At 41.0% G+C, this 21745-nt stretch overlaps 1 protein-coding gene across 2 annotated transcripts in view; it reads right to left on the bottom strand.

Moving 5' to 3' along the window:
• The window catches only part of abca7 (ATP-binding cassette, sub-family A (ABC1), member 7), a 29419-nt gene extending 7820 nt beyond the window's left edge, over window positions 1-21599 (bottom strand). The window contains exons 1-34 of one of the 2 annotated variants that reach the window (XM_069702344.1): window positions 21517-21599; window positions 20119-20217; window positions 19798-19891; window positions 18552-18693; window positions 17301-17425; window positions 15958-16076; window positions 14984-15181; window positions 14779-14871; window positions 14240-14477; window positions 13788-13927; window positions 13519-13635; window positions 13236-13433; window positions 12766-12971; window positions 12248-12424; window positions 11171-11393; window positions 10792-11013; window positions 10413-10617; window positions 9740-9853; window positions 8991-9162; window positions 8541-8672; window positions 7322-7461; window positions 7082-7219; window positions 6418-6662; window positions 6115-6172; window positions 5788-5990; window positions 3004-3133; window positions 2865-2888; window positions 2182-2327; window positions 1830-1954; window positions 1550-1657; window positions 967-1159; window positions 615-709; window positions 321-353; window positions 71-176 (exon numbers count right to left, since the gene is read on the bottom strand). In XM_069702344.1, the coding sequence (XP_069558445.1) occupies window positions 71-176; window positions 321-353; window positions 615-709; window positions 967-1159; window positions 1550-1657; window positions 1830-1954; window positions 2182-2327; window positions 2865-2888; window positions 3004-3133; window positions 5788-5990; window positions 6115-6172; window positions 6418-6662; window positions 7082-7219; window positions 7322-7461; window positions 8541-8672; window positions 8991-9162; window positions 9740-9853; window positions 10413-10617; window positions 10792-11013; window positions 11171-11393; window positions 12248-12424; window positions 12766-12971; window positions 13236-13433; window positions 13519-13635; window positions 13788-13927; window positions 14240-14477; window positions 14779-14871; window positions 14984-15181; window positions 15958-16076; window positions 17301-17425; window positions 18552-18693; window positions 19798-19891; window positions 20119-20184 (4725 nt within the window). In that variant the 5' untranslated portion in view covers window positions 20185-20217; window positions 21517-21599. The remainder of the gene's footprint in view (window positions 1-70; window positions 177-320; window positions 354-614; window positions 710-966; window positions 1160-1549; window positions 1658-1829; window positions 1955-2181; window positions 2328-2864; window positions 2889-3003; window positions 3134-5787; window positions 5991-6114; window positions 6173-6417; window positions 6663-7081; window positions 7220-7321; window positions 7462-8540; window positions 8673-8990; window positions 9163-9739; window positions 9854-10412; window positions 10618-10791; window positions 11014-11170; window positions 11394-12247; window positions 12425-12765; window positions 12972-13235; window positions 13434-13518; window positions 13636-13787; window positions 13928-14239; window positions 14478-14778; window positions 14872-14983; window positions 15182-15957; window positions 16077-17300; window positions 17426-18551; window positions 18694-19797; window positions 19892-20118; window positions 20218-21516) is intronic. The other variant, XM_069702345.1, reaches the window with a different exon arrangement.
• Window positions 21600-21745: the final 146 nt, after the last annotated feature.

Genomic DNA, 21745 nt, shown 5'->3' with positions numbered 1-21745 from the left:
ATCAAAACATGAAGTCACAAACATTAAGGAGACATCAGTGTTGCTAAACAACCTTCAGATCTTACTGTACCTGTGGGACTCGGTAACGAGTCCTGATTGCCATGACGGAGTCTTGGAGATGATGAACCTGTGATACAGTCTGCGTGGCACTGCCGCCGAGAGAGAAGCCTCCATATCTGCAACAGAAGTTAAACTGTAAATAACTTTTAGAACTATTATAACAGTCTTTCAGCAGAGTAAACTTAAAACAAGTATGATAGTTAATTGACACAAATCACAGCTACAGAATGAGTACTGCAGATATTTTAGATGCAACTTACCTGAACTCATTCACCCACTTCTTGGTTTTTAGGCTGTTTATCACAGAGGAAAAAAGTTTAAGATCATTATGTAATTGGGCTTCAAAAATGACAGAAAAATGTCAATCAAGGAGAGTTTACACAGTCAAATAGCATATATGATTATGGTGAAGCATTATCTTTATTGGGATGCAAATAAATCAAAACTATATTTAAATGTCCAACAATCTGCTTTAAAACAAAAACACACACTGTTGAACATAGGTAACAAATACAATAAATAATGCACCTTATTGTGTTGAGTTCATAAGGTACCTTTTCTTGAGGATTTGAGAGTAGGTCTTCACCAGGTAATCAGAGATGTTATAACTTGTCAGATTTTGAAGGATGTCTCCAGTCACCCTCTTCATCTGAAAATTAACAAATTGAAATGGTCTAGTAGGGCCCAATTCAATACAGACACACGCTACAGCATATTACACTATATAATAACATAAACAAGTGAACCGTCAATAAAAAATGTCATCAGGCTTCAGATAATTTTAGCTGTGTTTTGCCTTTAGATCAGTTTTCAGTTAACTGGTAATATTTTCAGTCCAATCTGAAACCTCTGAAGCAGAATCCAGAACATTCGTAGTAAATCAGCCGGATCTGACACCACACTGACCTGCGGAGGAGGAATCCCACCAGCACCCTGCGGGCAGTCGGGCAGCATCCGGCGGACCTTCTCTGTGCTGCACTGACAATCAGGTGAAGGTCTGTCTTTGCTCCAGTTGCCTCTGTTAAACATCTGCCAGGTGGCGTAGGATAACTGTGGCCTCGTGAACAGGCCACTCCGCTCAGCTTCACACTGGGGGCTCCTGCAGGGAGAAGGTTCAATCACTGAACACTTTACGAATGTCTGGTATCACGTTCAAGTGCATTAAACCAATGAATATATTTAAAAGGAATACAGATTCTCCCAAACCCATAAATTAGCTTATAGCGGATGTTGAAATATGCTGATACTACTACTTCTACCAGTGGAGGTCACATATTGTTTAATACTCTCAATCAAAAAATTACACTTTGAGAAAAACCCAGAAAAGGTGGTTTTATTTCTACCATCTACCTTCTATCATGTTTTTCATACTTTTTTTTGTACTATGTTGAAGATCCTGATGTCTCAGAACCATGTGTCCCACTTCCTTTACTACTCCCTTCACTACTCAAACTGAGACAAAGTCTTGTCTTTGCACAGATGGTCTTACTTGCTGTTGTCCTCCTCCTCTTTCTCCATGCACTTGGTACCAAAGCCTGGGCGGTCCAGCAGAGCTTCCAGCAGGTTCTCCATGGCTGGGCTCCCAGGGGCGTCGTTGCTGTCAATATTAAACCATAGGTAAGGGAAACTGTAACAACATTAAGTGAGTAAACGACCAGCAGTTTGTAGCTTGTAACCTCTGTCCGAGTGACAGAGCAGATCAGACTAATTCACAACAGAGGAAACAGTGCAGACTAAGGTAATTGGAGAGTGTTTGGGTGCAGTCCTACCTGAAGAAGGTGTACTGCTCTCCGTACATCCAGGGCTGCAACTGCAGATTGGGGTACTTCCCGAATGGAGGAACAATAAGGCTGAAGAGCAGGGCGACCAGCACGAACACAGCAGGCAGAACAATCTGAAGCACAAATCACTGTCACTTCACAGGATCAACTTGAAGAGAAGATTCAACTCTTATTGTCTGTGTCTAATGACATATAGATACACTTTTCTACAGAAAAATAAACTACAAAAACTTGAGGAGTCCACGAGCAAAACATTTTCAGTTGACAAAATCAACTGATTAAACTGGGTGGACATTATGGGAACCATAATCCTCTGCTGGCAGATGGTCTTTGGACGCACCTGAGCGAAGAACCCCCTGCGGCTCCTCCGAGCGTAGAGCCAGCGTTTGATGAAGAGAGCTCTCAGCTGCTGCCACGTCAGCCACCAGCCGGTCAGAGGAACCCCACCTCGACCGTCTCCACTCAGCAGGTCTGTCTCCTGAGGTTCTGCAGGCCCGATAAACACAGTGTGAGAACTTACACCGATACAGTTGGCATGGAGCGAGACATGACATGGACACCTTTGATATGATGGAGATTCCTCTCAGATCACAACCACAGAAAACTACAGTAGAAACGTGACATAACAGCTGACCGACACATTGTTATGGATTTTACAATTTGCCTATTTATCAACTTTTGCATTTAATTATTTAACCTACTGCTAGTGAATAGCTGTGGTGTGTGGTGCCTCAATCTAGCCTAAACAGCTACTGACATTTAAATATCTAATTTCAGTGGAGTGTTTATGCCTTATGGATTTTCAGTCTTTAGATTTAAGAGAGAAACCCTGAATGCATGTAAAATTTGGAATTCAAATTTCTGTGTTAAGTTTCTATTAACCCATAATTCTTTGAGAGTCAAAACTAGGAAGTACAAGAACATACATTTTACAAGTATTGTGAATTTAATCTTGGGGAGAAATAAAAACACGTATTCTTTCTGTCTAATGATTATTTTCAGCAGGTGGTGAGCTGAAGGTACCTTGTTTACGAAGCCTTTTCCCTCCTGGCAGCATTATGGAAACAAACAGTCACAATGGGACATGAAACAAGAGACGAGCTGTACATGATGAGCGGTATCCACACAAAGCTACAGTATGCGTCTGAGTGTGTGTGCACACCTGTCTCTGGTTCTTCAGCAGGTTGCCCCTCAGCTCTCTGCCCTGAAGGCTGCGGCTGGTTGTTAGGAGGTTCAGCCTGCAGCTCTGGTTCAGCGTCCACACCAGTTTCCTCCGCTACCCGCAGAAAGATCTGGAAAGGAACAGGATGGTCAGGGTGAAAGAATTAATTCCTCTTTACGAACACAATAAGGTGCTTTTTGAAGGAGTGTGAAAAGAAAAATTCACTTCCTGACAATGAAGAATTATATTTGGGTAAATCTACACGGCCTCACTTAAAAGAGACATGATACTTTCGCTGTTGCAGGCCCAAGACGGAGACATTTCTAATAAAACTGTCAACTAATGCAGCTTCCTGTTCAAACTGAGGCACTGTCTGGTCCTGCAGACAGCAGGTGGCAGCGAAGAAGTCATCCTGTGGCTTTACTCAGAGGTCAAAAGAGCACAGAGTGTGTGGCTAATTCCCACAGAGCAAATCTATCAGGTCTGAAAAGTCTGCTATCAGTGCTAATCTGATGCTAATGCTAAGCCCATTATGAGCGTGGCTGCTCCACAAATACCCAGCCTTCCTGAAAAGACCTGCTAAATCTACTGGGAATCACAGCGATGACTAATGCCTCACACACACACACACCCACACACCCTTCACTCACACTTCATTCACTATTTTACTATAAAACGTACACTGAATATTTTAATCTACTGAGTAGTAAATTCAGATTTTAGACACTTAATGTTAGCAGAGAGTTGCGCATGCTTTTGGACATGACATGGATATTTACATAGTCAGAATTCAAGCACTCAAATAAACTAGCTGACAATAAATTTGGTGCACAGTATGATAAATAGGTAGTATTTCACAGATTTTTTTTTTTCTTACAGCTGTGTTAGGATTGTTGATTTACAATTTTTTAATTACATTTTTTGCTATCAGTCTACTGCTAACCAAGCTGGCCTTTACAAGCTGCCAGATAGTATTGTTAAATTTGATGTATTTGATCAAATATCCTTTTCACATCTTCAAAATTGCTTCCAGTAAAAACTCAGAAGGATTTCACTTTAACTAGGCATCTATATGTATCTAAATGTATAAGTGAAAGAGGTATTATGCATATATTATTATATATAAAAACTGACTGACTGAGTCTGGTATCTGTTCTGTAATTAAGACCCGAGCACCGATGGTGCAAAAGCCCTATTGTTATCCAAGCGATTATTATGATTCTCTGTAAACAACTGCATTTTTGGAGGCTTTATAATATTCAAAAACTCATGAAAGTTGGTACATCTGTCTCTCCCAGCGAAAAATGTGGTATTTTAGTGGAATCGCGAGTGGGCGTGGCCAAATGACTCGCTGGCGCCCCTAAACAGATGTCCCGGCCACTCCATTTACCTACATGCACGAAATTCGGTGGACATGTGTATCACACTTAGACGTACAAAAAAGTTACATTGCACCATTACGTCAACTCAGCAGGAAGTCCGCCATTTTGAATTTAGTTGCCATTTTCGGCGATTCGCACATGTTGTACTTTAAGAAATTCCTTCAGATTTTGTCGCACCGACTTGAAATTGAGTCTGTGCCCTCTTAACATGTTTGGAATTAAAAGTTATCGTAAGAATTTGTTTTCTTCGATCGGTGTGCCCGTGGCGTGGCGGCCAAAAAGTGACCCAAAAGTCATGCAAAAAATGACTGGCATTTTTAAAGTAAAAAATAAATTATGATTTTTTTTTTTTTAAGTCATGACAAAGGGGGGGAATGGAACCCCAAACCGTCTGGCTGACAGGCAGCAGTGCTAACTACTGCACCACCAATCTTCCCAGGACTTAGACAGCATTGTGACAAATCTTTGGCTCACTGCAACCTAAAACTCCACCTTACACAAATATTCATTCAAATGCGACCAAAATTGCCACAGACATTCTTTGGATAGTAGATATACATGTTTTCAAGGGGGTCTGCAGTAATATTAAATATATTCCTGTAATGTGTAGTGTATGCAAAACTTTTTCAATTTTTCCAAACGTTTCAACTTCCAAAGGTCAACAACAATACAAAACTAAATAAAAAATACAAATCCAAAAATGACTTTTCTTTTTCATATTTCGGACATGATAGAGTATGACACTGGTTTTCAGAGCAGTTGCCTCACATTGAGAAGTAACTTGAGGCATGCATGTCAGTTCAGAAAAAGGTCATACTCCAAAAAGTCATGAAAAGTCATCCAAAATATCCAAAGTATGTTGTCCAAAACATTCAAAGAAAAGTCATAGCATGTCGTCCAAAAAGTGACCCAAAATTCATTTTAGTACAGAGTATAGAGTATATTGTATAGAGCATATAGTATAGAGTATATAGTATAGAGTATAGAGTATAGACTATATTCGTATATAGTATATTGTATATAGCATACAGTATATAGTATAGCCAGGGCAATGCGGCTAAGTTTGATGTTTCGCCGTGACATAGGAAGTTGATGTTTAAAGTCAAACGGTGCTCCAAACCTCATGAAACTTGCGTCAGGCACCAACTTTCACGAGTTTTTGAAGCTGTTAAAGCCGCTAAAAAAGCCTTTTTTTAAAAAGAAGAACATGGAACAAGATCGAGAAAAAAATAAAACTGCAAGCGGGAATATCCCGACCCTCGCGTGCTGCACGTCGGGGAGCCAGCGGCCCCGACCCACTGGATCCCCGACGTGAAGCTGCGAGGGCCCGCATATCACTGCTTGCAGTTTTAATTTTATACTTCTTTCCGTCTTGTGACATGTAAATGTAGCTGTATCCCACCTCCTCTAGTGTGCTGTCTGACAGCCCATAGCTGCTGATGCCCAGCTCCGCCAGTCTCTGATCCAGTGCATTCAGGAAAACCCCCAGGCTGCTGTCCTTGGCGGCAGTCTGCGGCAGGTTGATCACCGCCTCGCGCCTCGACTCCTCCACCAGCCTCGCACCCGGGATGTGGTGCTGCACCAGGGAGAGCAAAGCTGCCAGGTCTACCGTGGAGATGAGGAGGAGTCCGACATTAAACTGGATCTTGTAGAAAATGTGAATACTAACTCTTTATTAACACTGAACCACTTGAGCTCAGTCGAGGTCTTACAGAAGTTAAACACTCACATGAGTTGCTCTCCTCACTTCCCAGCCCAGTATCTTCACTCAGCGATGACTCACTGTCCTGAATAACAAAGTAGAGATCACCACGTTTTTATTATTTATGTATAAAAATCGATCTTGTCAACATGTAAAAGTACTTTGTTTCACTCCTGCATGGTTCTTAATATCGAACAAGTTGATGTAAAACAACAACAACAACAACAACTCAACTGACAATTTGTTGCTGTCCTCTAAAGTAAACATATTTGAAGCTGAACATTGCTCTGTGTTAAATTTTGTACTGAAACTGTGAAAATAAAAGCAAACCTTGGGAAAAGGAGGCAGCTTGTTGGTGCTGGTGCTGGTACTGGTGCAGATACTGTAACCACTGGGGGTGTGGATGTCCAAACCTTCCCTCTTCACCACAGTGAGGTAGTATCCGGATCCCAGCCGGGACTTCAGGAAGAGTGGTGAGCCGCAGCAGCACAGCCTCCCCTGGGAGATGATGGCAATCCGGTCACCTAGCAACTCCGCCTCATCCATGTAGTGTGTTGACAAGATGATGGTCCGGTCTGATGGAGAGAGATGGCACATGCGCACAAAAACAAACTTAGTAACCACTTTTTATCTTGTCCTTTGGATATTTTTTTGCTCTTATGTTTGTCTTTTTTTTTTTCCAGGTCGAATTGGAGTTCTTTTCTACCAGTCTTTAAATAAGATGCAACATTTCTAAAAAGAAAAGCATACCCAGGTTTTGCAGCGATGCAGAACAGGGAAACTCTTATCTAATTTTGACATATTTCAATGCAAGTAAAGATAATAAAAGGTTGACACCCCAAAACCGTGTTGTTGGTTTGTCTATCCAAGCTGACATGCCTTTCAATTAGAGCACCTATTGTAGCTGGTGGCTATTTGGCTTGTGGCCCTTTAAAATGTGCTTTCTTCTAATGCCCCCCATTCAGAAAACACAAGATCCATGAGTCCACGGGACCTTTGCGGTATTTGAGCAGCAGGTCCCAGATCCCTCTGCGGGAGTAGGGGTCAACGCCAGCTGTAGGTTCATCCAGGACGACCACCTTGGAGCCTCCAACAAACGCTATCGCCACAGAAAGCTTCCTCTGCATGCCACCTGACAAACAGATGGAGGGAAGGTTTCAAATTTACAAAAAACAAACCTGGTCCCTTCACCTGCATACTGTTTCACACACTGAAGTTAAACTAGTGACTTTACCGGAGAGGTTTTTGGTCTGTTCATGTCGTTTGTGCAGGAGGCCGACGTCCTCCAGCAAAGTGTCGAGCTCAGCCCTCACCTCTTCTCCAGACAAACCCTTCAGACTTCCATAAAACCACACATGCTCCTCCACTGTTAGTCTGAGTGAGAGAAATGAAAGACGCAGAGAGAAAATATGAAAATCTGTCAAATTAATCTATTCCTTCAAATACAGTCACGTCAGGGAGCATTTAGTCTACTTTATGAACACTTTAGGGTGTTGTAAATTTAATTTCAAATAAATAAAGTTGACATTTTCCCCATCAATCAACAGTTAATAACCCACAATGACAAAGTGGAAACATGTTTTTGCAAATTTTGCAAATTTCTTCAAATTCAATAAAGGAAAATCGCTCATTTACAAAAGTAATCAGACCCTTAATTGAGTACTCTGTAGAAGCTCCTTTGGCAGCAGTAAAGCTCCTAGTCTTCTTAGTTAAGTCTACACAAGCTTTGCACACCTGGATTTGGTCAGTTTATCTCATTCTTGGTGTCAGATCCTCTCAAGCTGCGTAACACGTCAAATTGGATGGAAGCATGAGGTCTTCTGCAAGTCTGTCCACAGATGCTCAAGGGGTTTAAGTCTTCTTTAGCTGGGCCACGCAGGGACAGTCAGACTTGTCCTAAAGCCACTCCAGTGTTGTCTTGCTATCAGGCATTGTTGTGCTGGAAGGTGAACCGTCACCCCAGTCTCAGGTCTCTTAGTTTCTGTCCTGACATGCGGAGTGAATTGGGCGATCCAATTTATATACACAGGTGTGTGTGTGTTTTCAAACCTGACACACAATTTGGAGCCACAGCAAAGGGTCTGAATACTTTTAGAAATTAAAATCTTCGATTCTTAAAATTTCTAAAAACATGTTTTGACTTTGTCAGTATAGGTTAAATATAGATTGATGGGGGGAAAACATTTTTTGTTTATTCAGTTAAAATAAAATAAAGTGCAAAAAATTCATGTGCTGTAAATCTGTGTATTTTCAGGTTAGCATCAGTTAAAAGCAGATAATCTAGATGTTTATTTGTAATACCAAGACTTGTGTGCCAAATTTCAATACATGATCGATGACGTCTTAAGTGTGAACCACAGTGGATACACAATTAAAGCCATCAAATAAAACCAGAGTAAGTCAAGTACAACGTGCCATCACAGCTTGTTGGCAGAGATTTTGATGAGCCTTACATGTCAAACAGGACATTGTGCTGCGGACAAACTCCCAGCGTCCTTCTGATGATGTCCATGTCATTGCGGATGTCCATCCCCTTGATGTACACGGTCCCAGAGGTGGGTGGGAACAGGCCCGTCAGGACAGATCTGACAAACATCAGATACATTCAAAGAAAGGATTTGTTGAATTTACCAATTATTGGAATTGTATTATTATTTATCAATCTCCTGTTACATTGTAACTGAAGGAGTGCTGATACTGGCTTACTGCGATCCACCAACATAACAGTAAATAAAGCTACAAAATGTGTGTGATCCCACTAACAGTGACCGTTATTTAACACGAGAAGTCTTACTCAACCACTCAGATTACTTCTACATTTTATCTTGTCTGTAAACATCAACCTGCCCTGAAACAAATAATGGCAGAAGACAACAGTGCTGATTTCATCTTTAAGCTCTTACATGGTGGTGGTTTTGCCGGCTCCGTTGTGGCCGAGGAAAGACGTGATCTGTCCCTCGTAGAACTTCATGTTGAGGTGGTTGACGGCGAGTTTCGCTCCCTTCTTGTAGATTTTCACCAGATTTCTAATGCTCACGCCCAGCGGCACATTAGTGGGTTCAGGTTCAATGTGATCTGATTGCAGACATAATGACCAATATCATTATGCTCTAAAATGATCAGTTATCATTAATAAAAGGTAGTAAGTCAGCAGAAATGCTCACAATTTCAATTCTTCAAATAAATGCAAGACAAAAACTCCAAAATGAAAGGGATTTTGGGTAACAGGAATCAGACCCCCGAGTAAACAGAACGAAGTGAAGTCTAGACAGACACTCAAACTGAACTTTGGCTTCCTTGTTTTAAAAAAAAATATCTTGTAATTAATCATCATAAAGTCTCATCTTGTTAACTTTATTTGTAGTTAATGGTTTTAAGATTAAAACCTGCCAGTACGGTCTTTCGACTAGCATAAAGAGAAGACTTGAAGTCGGCGGACAGCCTTCAATCCTAAATTAAAATCTGTTCCTGGGCCGGATGACATATTACTCAAATTCAGTCCAATAAACAAGCTACTTCTCAGTCATGTGACTTATATTTACAAACTGTAGTTATGATTTTCCCTTTAGAAGACTGTAACAGAAAAGAGTAACTCAGAGGAGAAACAGAAACATCTGCAGATGTGCAGCAGATGTGCAGCAGCTTCACGTACCTTCAGCTTCCTCTCTCGGTGCAGGTGGGATCGGCATGCCCACCTCAAGAGGAACTCCACCCCAGTAGTTGCTCTGAAAGATGAAGTACCAGGGCCTGGGGATCCCATACTCACCTGGTGTAAAAAAACACAGACATATGCAAACATTCAACTAAAGGAAAATGTTGGTATTTAAAAAAAATTTTTTTTTAACTGCCTGTTAGGCTGTTTTTAGCAAAGCACTAAAATCTGCGTCACTGAGATACCAGTGGTGATTATAATGTTCTGTAACCTACAAAATGTTTCTTTACACGGCTGGAAATTCTCAGAACATTAGCAAAAAAGAAATGGAAAAACAACAAACTCAAACATTAAATGGGGTCTAGGACTGACTAAGGTAAAATACAAAACATCAAAATCTTTTTTCACGACATAAAATCCAAAGGTTCAAGTTGTAACTTTCAAATTTTAATAAACTTTCTGTCTTAATGAAATAGCTGTCTTTCAACTTGCATCTCTAGCCCTGTGTCTGCAAACTAAAAGCCAAGTCCAACACAAAAAGTGACACATATACTAAAAGGTTGCAGTGTTCTACACAGGACAGCAGACTGTGGTCATCTTGCAGTGTGGCTAGACGCTGCGTCTAGCCACACTGCCAATATTTAGAGGTCAGATAAAGCTCCGGGTGTCGTACCAGGAAACACTGCTTCGATGTACCAAGCTGCGATGGCGTAGATGAAGGCGTCCACATAAAGCATAATAATGGAGGTACTGAAGCTGTACGAGTCTCCCTCCACAGGGCTGGACTGCAGGTTGGTCCACTGGATGCCCACACCCTGCTCCTCATACTGAGAGAAATACTCACAGCCGAAGCCAAAGGCCACCGGAGAGAGGAAACTCTGAGGGAAACAAACCATTACAATATATGGTGCATTACTGTACTGACGTTCATACATTTGGTTGAACTTCAAATTCATGACTCATTTAATGATCTAAAATGGAAAATTACAAGTTAATTTCCGAGAAATGAACTTCCTGAATTGAACTTTTTGACTCTGTAATATTTTACTCACAGCGAAGACTCGGATTGTAGTGTTGAGGCGGTCTCTCCAGGCGACACACAGAACGTAGGGCAGGTAGAGGCCAAAGTAGATGAGCCCTCCACAGGCAGCAGCCAGGTTGGCTTTGGAGAAGAAGGTGCTGATGAGGAAACACTGCATGATCGTGCTGGTGGCAAACGCCACGAGAAAGAAAAAGACAACAGCCGGGTTGCTGTACGGCAAGATGTCACCCCACTGAAGAGAAGGAAGGGGAAGAATAATCAGTGAAGGGGTTGACTACAAGAGACAAATGGTTTAGCTATACTTTGAACATTAACTGCAGTATCACTATGTTTGTAATCTACTGCGTATTCATCCCCTATGTTTTGCGCAGAGCAAGTGGTCGTCTTGCCTTGAGCAGGGCAATGAGAAGCACTGCGGAGAACAGGAAAGGAACCAAGCTGCTGATGAACCAGCTCAGCCACAGTGTTCCCGTTCCGAGACCCATAATCCTCATGGTTTCCTTGAGCCTCGCCTCCTTCTCATACACCACACCTTTGATGATCATGGCCACCGAGTAGATCCAGGCCAGAGTCATGAAGAGCGGCAGGGAGCGGTTCAGCACTCGAAGGAAACTGTGTGGAAGATAAACAGAAATTCAATTTATGTGTTCAGGCAAAATAATCAAGCAGTGGTGGGTGACAGGAGCAGATAATAAACACGAATCTAACAGGTTCTTAATCTGTTTGATCTGTGATGCTCCCACAACCTTGTCAGGTGAACTCAAGTTAATTTGTCATGTTCCAAACATCTTCATTCAAACTGATTTTAAACAGTGTATAATTTAACAGAGTTCATTATACAGAAGATGATACTGTATTATTACAGTTGTCCATGTTTAAGCTTGGTCTCCTTTATTCAGTATGTTTGTTTTACAGATATACTACTACTATGTGTGTACTAGAGGCTGGACGCGTTAACACTTTTTAATACCTGGATCTATTTCACAAACTCAACAGCAGCAGGTTGATCACACTGGTTGTAACACACTGTTGCGGGTTAACTGGTCTTTCATTGGTTGCTGAGGCAATAAATCTACCAATGATCAGCCCTTACAGCAAGTTGTAATCCTGTATGAATGTTTATTTTCCTCCTACATGGATGGATAATATGTGTATGTATGATATATGTTTTTTTTTATATCAAATTATAACTTTGAGCTTTTTTTTATTTAGCTGAACTAATTCAAAATCTTTCCATCTACCTCCTGAGGACTGCAGAGGGTAAAAGTACAACTGCATGCCCAGCTTTTCATCATTTTGATAGTGACTCATTGTTTCCCCTCAAGGACCCCAGAATGAGTTCAGAAAACCACAGAAACAAATCCGAGAGGTGAAACAGAGGTCTCTCACTTCTGTTCAGATCCAGAGTGACTCACTTGCCTCATCTACACCTGGCACACACAAGCTGTTCGATACATGTCACTCACACATCGTCCACATAACAGGGGTAGGGCATCTGCTGGATGTAGATGCCGGTAGTCTGCTGCACTCCAGTGAGCACGCGGCTCACAGCTCTCTCCACCAGGTCCTGCACGTAGACAAAGCCGCCCCAAATGTAGCGCATGTCGCTGAACGGGTCAGCAGCTGGACCAGGATCCCAAAACCTGAAAAAAAAAAAACAACATACAGTTAAAACTAAATAAATATGCAAATTGTCTTCCTAGATTAAATGTTGGAGAAAAACAATCTCTGTGCTGCTGAGTAAAAATTGGGCGAAAAAAAAAAGACATTTATTGAATTTTATAAACCCAAGAGCAGTGTATAATCAAAACAGAGGGTCATTCTCTCAACAGAAATGAAACATGATAATGTAAAAGAAATGACACGACCCAAAGAAGAATCTATACATACCTAATCCTAAAATATCTTAAAGCCTGAACTTTTTTGCTTCTTCTTGTTTATTTGAGATGTGTAAAAAGCAAGACGACTGGATAATCCTCAGTACCTGTCCTTCATCTTGTTGGTTCGGGTCACATCATCAATGTCCATTCGGATCTTGTAGGTGACGTGGGGGGGCAGCTCAGGTGAGGACGTGTTGGGCAGCAGGAAAACCACACCGGCCCAGAACTGCCTATCCTCCAGCAGCTCCAGAGCTCTGTCAATCAGCTGACCTTCAGACTCCAGCCCCTCCAGTTTGTTCAGGGAGAAACACTGCAGGCAGTGTGTGAAGCATATGAATGGTAAATGACAAGGAAGAACAACAATAAATCATGAAACTGTAACAGTTAAAGCACAGATTCACTGATTATATTTTCCACATGGGTGTTTGTTGAAAGCAAAAACTTGAAAGTATTCGAGTTATTTTCATAAAAATAATTAATTGTTGCACTTATTCCAACTAAAAGGCTGAAATTTCTAACTTTACGTATGTTTTCATTAAAAAAAAAAAAATGAACAAGAACAAAAGAGGAGGACCTCTGTGATTTCTGCAAGAGTAGTGATGGTGTGGCTGAAGTCGTTGTAGACGTCCAGCCAGGTATGTGGCGCTCCAGGATTTCTTGGGGTGTTTGGTGACGGGGTGGACAGGAAACGAGCGATCCGTGAGGCGGTCCAGGGTGTGTTTCCCAATTGCAGATTGACCAGTACTGCAATCTCAGGACGCCTCAACAAATCCTGTTTCACACACATACACACGCAGACATTGTACCGGAAATTTTTCAAACATCAAATGTGTGCGAAAGCAGCCGGTGAGTCACACCTGCAGCAGCTGAATTTCCACACTGCTCTCCATGTAGTTCTTGATTCGTGGTCCCACCTCCATCCACGCTTCATTCAGCTCCTGCAGGATCTGCAGGTCTTCAAAAGTCTTGTTCACCTTCACACGCAAACAACTTCAAGTCAACTTAAACAGACAAGTCTTACAAGTACAACAGCAGACAAAGGTGAAATTATTTGTGTGATTACATCTTTACTTCAAAAAACAGGTCGAGTGACAATGCTCAGAGAGCGTCTGCTGGTTTTTTGTACCTCTTTCATGACTTGCTGTACTGCAGGAGTGTCTGGTGTGTACAGCAGTTTCCCGATGAACAGAGGTTTGATTCCTCGCCACACAATGCGAGACAGAGGGTTGGACTCCAGACCGTGAATCAAACTTTTACAGAACGGAGCTGCAGGGAGAAAAGAATCAATGAAACAGGACAAATCTAAATCAATACAAACAGCATTAAACAGCAGGAATTAGATTCTTCGTGGCAGATTTTTGGTGTCATTGTAAAGTTTTTGTTTTGTTACTGGGAATTTGCAATATCCAAGCTACCTAAAAAGTAGAAATGACAAAGAGCAGTTGGCAGGTTTTAATTCTGAAGCAAATTACAAACTCATTTATTTACATGTGCATAACTTCACAGCAAAACTACTTGAACCTGTCTGCAAAGATTTCCATTCATATCTCGCATTGAAACATTAACACAAAATCGTACTCGTGTTGTTGTCGCGGTCCAGGTCCACGTCTTCGGTGCCGTTTTTGCCCAAGAAAGACTTGATGTCATTGTCTTCGTACCAGTTGAGCGATGGGATGCGCTCGCCACCGATCTCAGGGTGACCGCACATGACCCTCGAAAAAGCTCTGAAGCTCTCTCTGGGCACAGCCGTGCTATTTTCTGGAGACAGAAGACGAAGAGCTGCACTCATCTCTGCAAAACTGGACAGGGAGGAGAGCTGAGGGGAGACAGAGAAGTGAGAGAAAGAGCAAGCAAACAAGAGAAGCAGTGCAGTCAGTCAGAAAATCAGAAAAAACATTGTGTAAGCACAGACAGAGAACAACACAAAACCAGAGTAACAACAATACTAACAGGAAAAATGGATGACGTCTACAAAAATACCAAAAACTTAAAGCTGCATGTTTGGTTGGATTCATTTTGAGTGACCTATTGACAGAAGTGCAAATGTTCAGCATCAAATGATGTCTCGTTTGAGTGACGTAGAGACCGAGGAAGACAGAAGTCAGGTGTGTTCTTACATCATCCATGAGGCCAGCCAGCTCCCGGGCAAGTGAGGTCACGGCCTGACTGATGAGCCTCAGGACGCCGGCGTTGGCCATCAGACTGTCTCTCTGATGGGGAGGAGAGACGGACACGTTTACTGATTCTCATCAGATACACAAGCAACTCAAGAGTCACAGAAAACTCTTTTGATTCAGTGAATTTTGGTAAATTGATATCTACCGTTAAGAACTTGGTCAAGTCGAGCTGAGTGAGGAAGAGGCGCTCGACCTCCTGCAGGACGTCAGCCGGTGCGTCACACAGCTCAGTCTGCAGATCAGTCATGGCGGCTTCACCTCCATCCACGATCAGCAGTTGTCCCAGCAAGCTCGCATTGCACACCAAGTCCTTCGGCTGCATCTGCAGTCCAGTCACTAAAGGCTGGAAGGGGCAACATCAGAGGCACACATTTACCTTTAACAGTGTTGGGCTTTGATATAAATAATACATAACGAAGGAGAATGCTCGTTTCTGACCTGGAATAAAAAATTAAGCTCTAAACTCTGTACTACCAGTTCACATTGAAAAGGAAACCTTTGATTTTTTTTTTACAGCAAGACCTGCTTTGAACTATAGCAAGGCATGTTTTCATGACAGCTCAGAAACACGTTGACTACTTTAGTAGTTGTAATCTGGTAAAGAGTTTACAGTTGTCAACAAACAATTAGAGGACTTGTTGATGATATCAACCAGGTTTTCAGTCTTGATGATATTTAGTTGCTGTCATTAGTGGACAAACAGTTAACATCGTTGTATAACATTTCCTTAATCCAAATTATTCTCTGCATTTTCATTGCTACTTATTCCTTCTTTTCCATTCACTAAATCTGAATTATTATTTTTTTAACCAAACAAATTAAATCAACAATCGATTGTTTGTCAGGAACAGTTATGTAACTCAATCTGGCCCCAGCAGGGAGGAGCTGAACAGAGTGTGTGCTGCTTCAATTCATCCTGTTTTGCTACCATTTAAAAACTAAGATGGTTGTTTGTTGCCTCTTATTCACTATAATACATTTTAAATGGTTTTCCATCTTGTACCAGAACACATTAACCACTTTAACAAAAGCTTGATTCTCAGGGTTTTATTGAGTATTTATTCTACACAGCAGATATTGGTCAAGTTTTATAAACAAGGATTAAAGTCACCACCTGACCTGCAAATTAAGACGAGCCTTCAGCAGCTGGTCCATACTTGCAGGCGACAGGCTGCCATTGGTCAGGAGGAAGGTGGAGAATGTCTCATTGGCTCTCAGGCATTCGCTTACTGGGAGGTCTGCAGTGGAAACACACAGAGTATCTTAAATTTTGTGGTTTTGAACTGGACATCTGCATAAAACATGATCAGAAAGAGAAACTTTATCTTTCTCTCTTCCCCTGTGAGCTTTAACTAAACTATTAAAAGGTATTTCTCCCTTTTTTCCCATTTTTATAAAAGTAATACTTTTTGAACCCCTAGAAAAATTGACTTCAACAAAAATGAAATCTGCTTTAATTAAGAAGAGCTTGGTGTTAAAGTTACAACAACAACAAAAAAGCCCTGGATAGTAGGTTCTTTATATTATGTTATCAGTGGATTTTCAGTCAGCACATTAATATGGGGAAAAACCTGCTTTCACTCACTCGATTGTTTGTCAGGAGCAGTCATGTAACTCAATCTGGCCCCAGCAGGGAGGAACTGAACAGAGTGGGTGCTGCTTTTACAGCAGCAGTACCACACATTCAGCTGCTCGCTTAACACCTGTTTGAAGCCGTTCATACACATCAGCTACTCTAGCCTCTCAGTCCTGCTCAGAGTCTGGGAACAGAAATGGATAAAACAATCTGAATGTGCTTCTAGGTTCTCTTGTTTTAAATGGGCTGCAGCGACCCCATCCTATTTTACTTCCATTCTTTGAATACATGCTTGTGTTTTTAAAAATAAATCCATAAAAAGAGAAGGTGTGGCCGTTATTTCATGTAGTAATTGAAACATTTAAGCCTACGTTAATGTGTTGCAGAGAATTTCAGCTACATGACAAACCGTGCTGTAATTATTGCTCTAATGTTAAAGGCAAATCATTCTTTATGTTGTTTTCTCTGATTCAAACATTGTTTTCATCTTGACTTCCTGTCCTCTTCCACACAATGACCATGTTTAAACCACACTAACACTCTCTATTTCTCTCTCTCTGGAAGAATGCAGGGCTGTATCGGGTTTCTTCATCCACATATTTTACTCTTATACGTGGAAAGTAAACTTAAAATACAAGTTCACTTTATGGATAAACTCACATCCATTTTCTGTGTGTTTTCCCTGCAACAATGAACAGACTTATTCATTACTCGTAACTTTCTGGAAAATAGTGCCCTCCCATGTTGGAAATTGGACAAAAATTCTCATCTGAAAAAGGTGTCACTCTACAAAGTGTTCCCCCACTGTGTTTTAGTGTTACCGTGTCAGATTGGTGATGTTTTCATTAAGATCAGTGGAAGAAAAGATTCAAACAAGCTGCAGTACTTGGCCAGGCTCCTTGTCTTTCTCCCAGCTTACGAACGCTCCCCATTAGGTCCTGAAAGCCAGAGAAGCTCTGGTTTCCACTGTAGGAGAGAACAGTCTGGGCGTCCACGAAGAAACGAGATAGTCTGGAGGAGAAGGACAACGAGAGCAATCTTTACAAACAAGCTTTTCTTAATTATAGAGTTTTCTGTTCTGACTCATATATCTGAATTTCCCAATAGCATTTGAAAACAGCAAGTAGTCTTCAGCGTCTCATCATCACAATAATGTAACTTTGAAATAAATAAATCCATGAATGAAGGAGTAAGAAAGCCTAGGTGTTAACTGTGTTGGATTTCTTAAGTTTAAAATTATTTTGTAACCCCAATGGCATGAAAAAAACAACAACTGTTGCCTGGAAAGTAAGGAAAAGTTTCTGTCTGTAAAAATAAAACTCCAGACAGACCCTGTGCCTGGTCAAGAAATAGTCCAGCATGCAACCCCCGTAAAACCACCACAAATTACTTTTACCCAACAGGATTTGTGCAAATAATCAAATGAAAAATAATGTGATCATTGATGACCTTAAGAGGTGGTGGTGTACACATTATATTACCTTCAGAAAGAGCTAAACTAACCATTTCTGCTTTTCTCAGTTTCTTTGCTGAGCTGAGCTGCAGCATCATATTTAACATACAAACATAACACTGGTATCAATCTTCTCATTTAATTATTGGTGAGATGGTATTTTCAAGTCAAATTACTCCTTTAAAGACACATGAAGTAATGCAGAGGATGCAAATTGTTGCTCATCAGAACATGCGGCAGCACAGGTACTGTATGGTCGTACTCCAGTTAATGACTTCCTACCCTGAAAAATGATGGCATCATCTTCAAAGGGAACACATTGGTGTGTGTGTGTGTGTGTGTGTGTGTGTGTGTGTGTGTGTGTGTGTGTGTGTGTGTGTGTGTGTGTGTGTGTGTGTGTGTGTGTGTGTGTGTCATTAGCCTGCAGATCTCACTGTAAGTCCACCGTATAATCTGTGTTGCAGCACCGCAGTCTGATCTACAGCATCTTTGATGTAATAAACAGACTTACAACAACAAGATTAAATAGCAACAGACTGAAATTTCATCTTAATTTTGATTGCACATTTTTTCTAACAGTTTGTCTGTTTATCAAAATGACTCCTATGTTTTATAAGCAATAATCCTCCTTTAAGCTCTACCGGTCCTGACAGCCGACCAAGTTTTTACCGCCAGTCTACCTACATGGAGTTGTCAAAGTTGCCAGCTTGGCCCGGTGTCTCCCCTGGGGTCGGGCTGTGGAAGCAGGGGTTGTTGATGTTGCAGATGATGCCCTGAATCCAGGGCAAGGTGCCTGCTGAAGGCAAGGCTTTGTTTGGAAAGTGACCTACAAGCAAAGGAAAGAGAAACAAACATAAACAGCCTGAGAGACTGAAAATACTGTGTGAGCGACTGAAATACAATCTATAAGCACTGACTGAACAATAATTATAGCATAACTGAAGATGCCATTATGTGAACAATTATTGTGTTTTTTTTTTTTTTTTGTACATGCAAAACTGATCTAAAAACATTTTGCCATGATGTACAAAATATCTAGAAACACACACAGTAAATACATCTAATCTACAAAACGCAATACTCAAGTGTATCAAAATCTTTTTTTACACCCCTGGCACTGAATAATTAAAGGTCCCATATTGTAAAAATTCTGATTTCCATTTATTTTTCTTTTTTATAAAGCAGGTCAAGGTGCTATAAACACTGTGAAAGTGTCAAAACACTCAGTTCATGCGCACAGTCCGTTTTCAGCTACTGTGTCGTTTGGACTTGCGTAAACTTGTGGTGACACAAACTCCTGGTCATGCTGTATGTCCACCCTCAGCAAGACCCACTAACCAAACATTTATGTGGAAGAAAACACAGAGGAATCCTTCTGTCACAGAGCTAACGGGCTACCTGTGATTGGCCTGGATGTGTGTCACTCAGAAAAGAGCCAGAGAAGGTCATTGATATCAACGCATCTTAAAAACACAGACACAAAACAGCCTGTTCTTGATAGATCTATCAATAGAAGCTTTAGAGAGGAGATGTAAAACTATATTGGAAAGGTTTTTGGTGCAAAAATATTTCTTTTGGACATTGTGACTGTAAATAAAACTGCAAAGAAAATGGGACCTTGAAAAACTTTCTTCTGCAAAGATAAAGTTACCAAGTTGCAGCTTTATCGTGAACAGAAAATACAAGGCTGGCCAACACTGTACCATGAAGATTTTTCTTCTGATAACATGTCATGTAATATGACCTCGCACTAATGTAGGACTTCTCAAAAACGGACAAGAACACAGCCAGTTAGGGACGCGAATGTGTGTGCGTGACACAAGAATCACCCTCAGTGAGTTAATCCTCTTTAGCTGGTTGGCAAAAGGCCATTTTACAGACCTGTAAGTGTGTGAGTGTGAAAAGACACACGTTGCATAATGCCACTCACATTGGCTCTGTTTGTAAGGAGGGTGTGAATGACGAACAGATATGAGGATGACGAAGAGGAAGAGCGGCCAGAGGAGTTCGATGATCAGCTGGATCTGCACAGGAGGAGAAGACGGGAGGTTTTAACGGTGCATGAGAAAAATGTATGACCTTCATTGACAACTGACTATGGGCTCCGATGTAACACACACACACACAAATAAAAGTAATTTCTGCATAAAACTTCACTGTGTTGGTTTCACAGTCTGTGTCTCATATTATATGTTTCCAGACTAAAAAAAACCCCGATTTTCTTCTGTCTGGGAAGTGAAAATGTGGGCACCTTGTTTCTTCTGCGGTATATGATGTTCTTCCAGAGCAGGAGGTAGAGCTGTCTGAAAAAACCCATTGTTTCCAGAAGCTACCTGGCCATGATGCGATCCTGGGAAATGCAAAACGCAGTGAGAAAAATACAAATTCAGCACCGCATTCTTGTTGCTAAGTTGTCGAGGACAGGTGTGGGTGCGGTGTCCCCACTTCAGAGAAAGCTGGAGATATCTATTGCATTTCCTATTTTGCTGTTTCCTGTCTTGTTCGGACCCTCTATAATGTCAGATGTAGGCAAATAAGAAAAGAAAGGGTCAGAAAATAGTTTGTGTAATCATTCAAAACAGAAATAAATGTCAAATTTCTTGAGGTTAATGTCTGCTATTCTTTTAGACAGCATTTTCCCTTTTACATTAATGTCTATTTAGCTGTTTTAAAGTGTTATAATTCATTTATTTATGCATTTGAAACTGCATACTGTTGAGCTTCGTCTGCACAGAAAAAAACCTGATCACGAACTTTTTTTTTTTTTTTTTTTACAGAAATAAGAGAAAGTTATCTGCGTGAGACAGATCCAATAGTGTCTTTTTGTGTGTGTTGTGGGTGAAGGTTGTTTTTTTGCCCCCGCTGTGATCTGCTCAAGACAGACAATCCCCTGCTTTATCCTGAAATCCTCCTGATCCACACAGCTTACCTGTTTCACTCTAAGACATTCACATTTGCTCTGCTGGTGCCTCCAGAATATGGCCTCTTGTAGTAAACAGTCTGAGGCTCCAGGGTTTGTTTGCAAATATACCAAAGGATCTGCATTCATATGTGTTGCAGGTGTCAGTGAAGGCGTAGGATTTTTATTTATTTATTTATTTTTTTTTAAAACCACTGAAGCGTATTAACTTCTGACATTTGAACCTCTTCTGTTTTGTTCTCTGAAGTATTTGCATTTCCTGATTCAGAACCCTGCCTGCATCAGGAAATCATTAGCAGGCTATTACTGCAATGTGATATATTTGTCTGTTGACATAGCAAGCTAATGTAATGAAAAAAAAAAAAAAAAAAAAAAAAGGCAATTAAATAACTTACAGCTTAGGACTGTTTAAATAATAGGAAGGCATTTCAACAATACATTTTGGAAGCAACTTATTCAAACAAATTGCAAAGTAAAAATAATAATACAAATGCTGCTCTTAGCTCCTAACCAACAAGCAAACTGGTCATTTAAGTACCTAATGTAAACAATGATCTAAGTCAATGCTGCATTAATACAGACAACAGTGAAAAATATTCAGATGTAACGTTAGCTTCCTTGTCTTAGCATCTTCACACAGTGATGCTGGCATTGGGCACACGGGCTCATTGTAAAAACAGTAAACAAACGTAATGCTCTACTAAGCCTAAATCGGTTGTTAATGATTACCTGTCTGTGATGAAGGTGAATAAAAACTCCTCTGTCCGTTTCAGACACACCGACGGCCGGGAGCTTGACATTGACTCTCCAACGTTTATGACAGCAAGTGTAAGCGGAACCCGAGTCCCGCCCACAACCGAAGCTGATTGGCCAAAGTACGTTCACGGAGGCGGGGTCGTGAATGCCGGTCAGGAATCTCATTGGTTGATGTTTATGTTTTGGTAGCTGAAGAGAAGTT

The sequence above is a fragment of the Brachyistius frenatus genome, unplaced genomic scaffold, assembly GCF_029030835.1.
Source record: "Brachyistius frenatus isolate BFR_SWC_R1_liver_20210118 unplaced genomic scaffold, ASM2903083v1 Contig_41, whole genome shotgun sequence".
Classification (NCBI taxonomy): domain Eukaryota; kingdom Metazoa; phylum Chordata; class Actinopteri; family Embiotocidae; genus Brachyistius; species Brachyistius frenatus.
The sequence above is the reverse complement of the archived record's forward strand: the minus strand, read 5'-3'. Positions and strand labels throughout refer to the sequence as shown.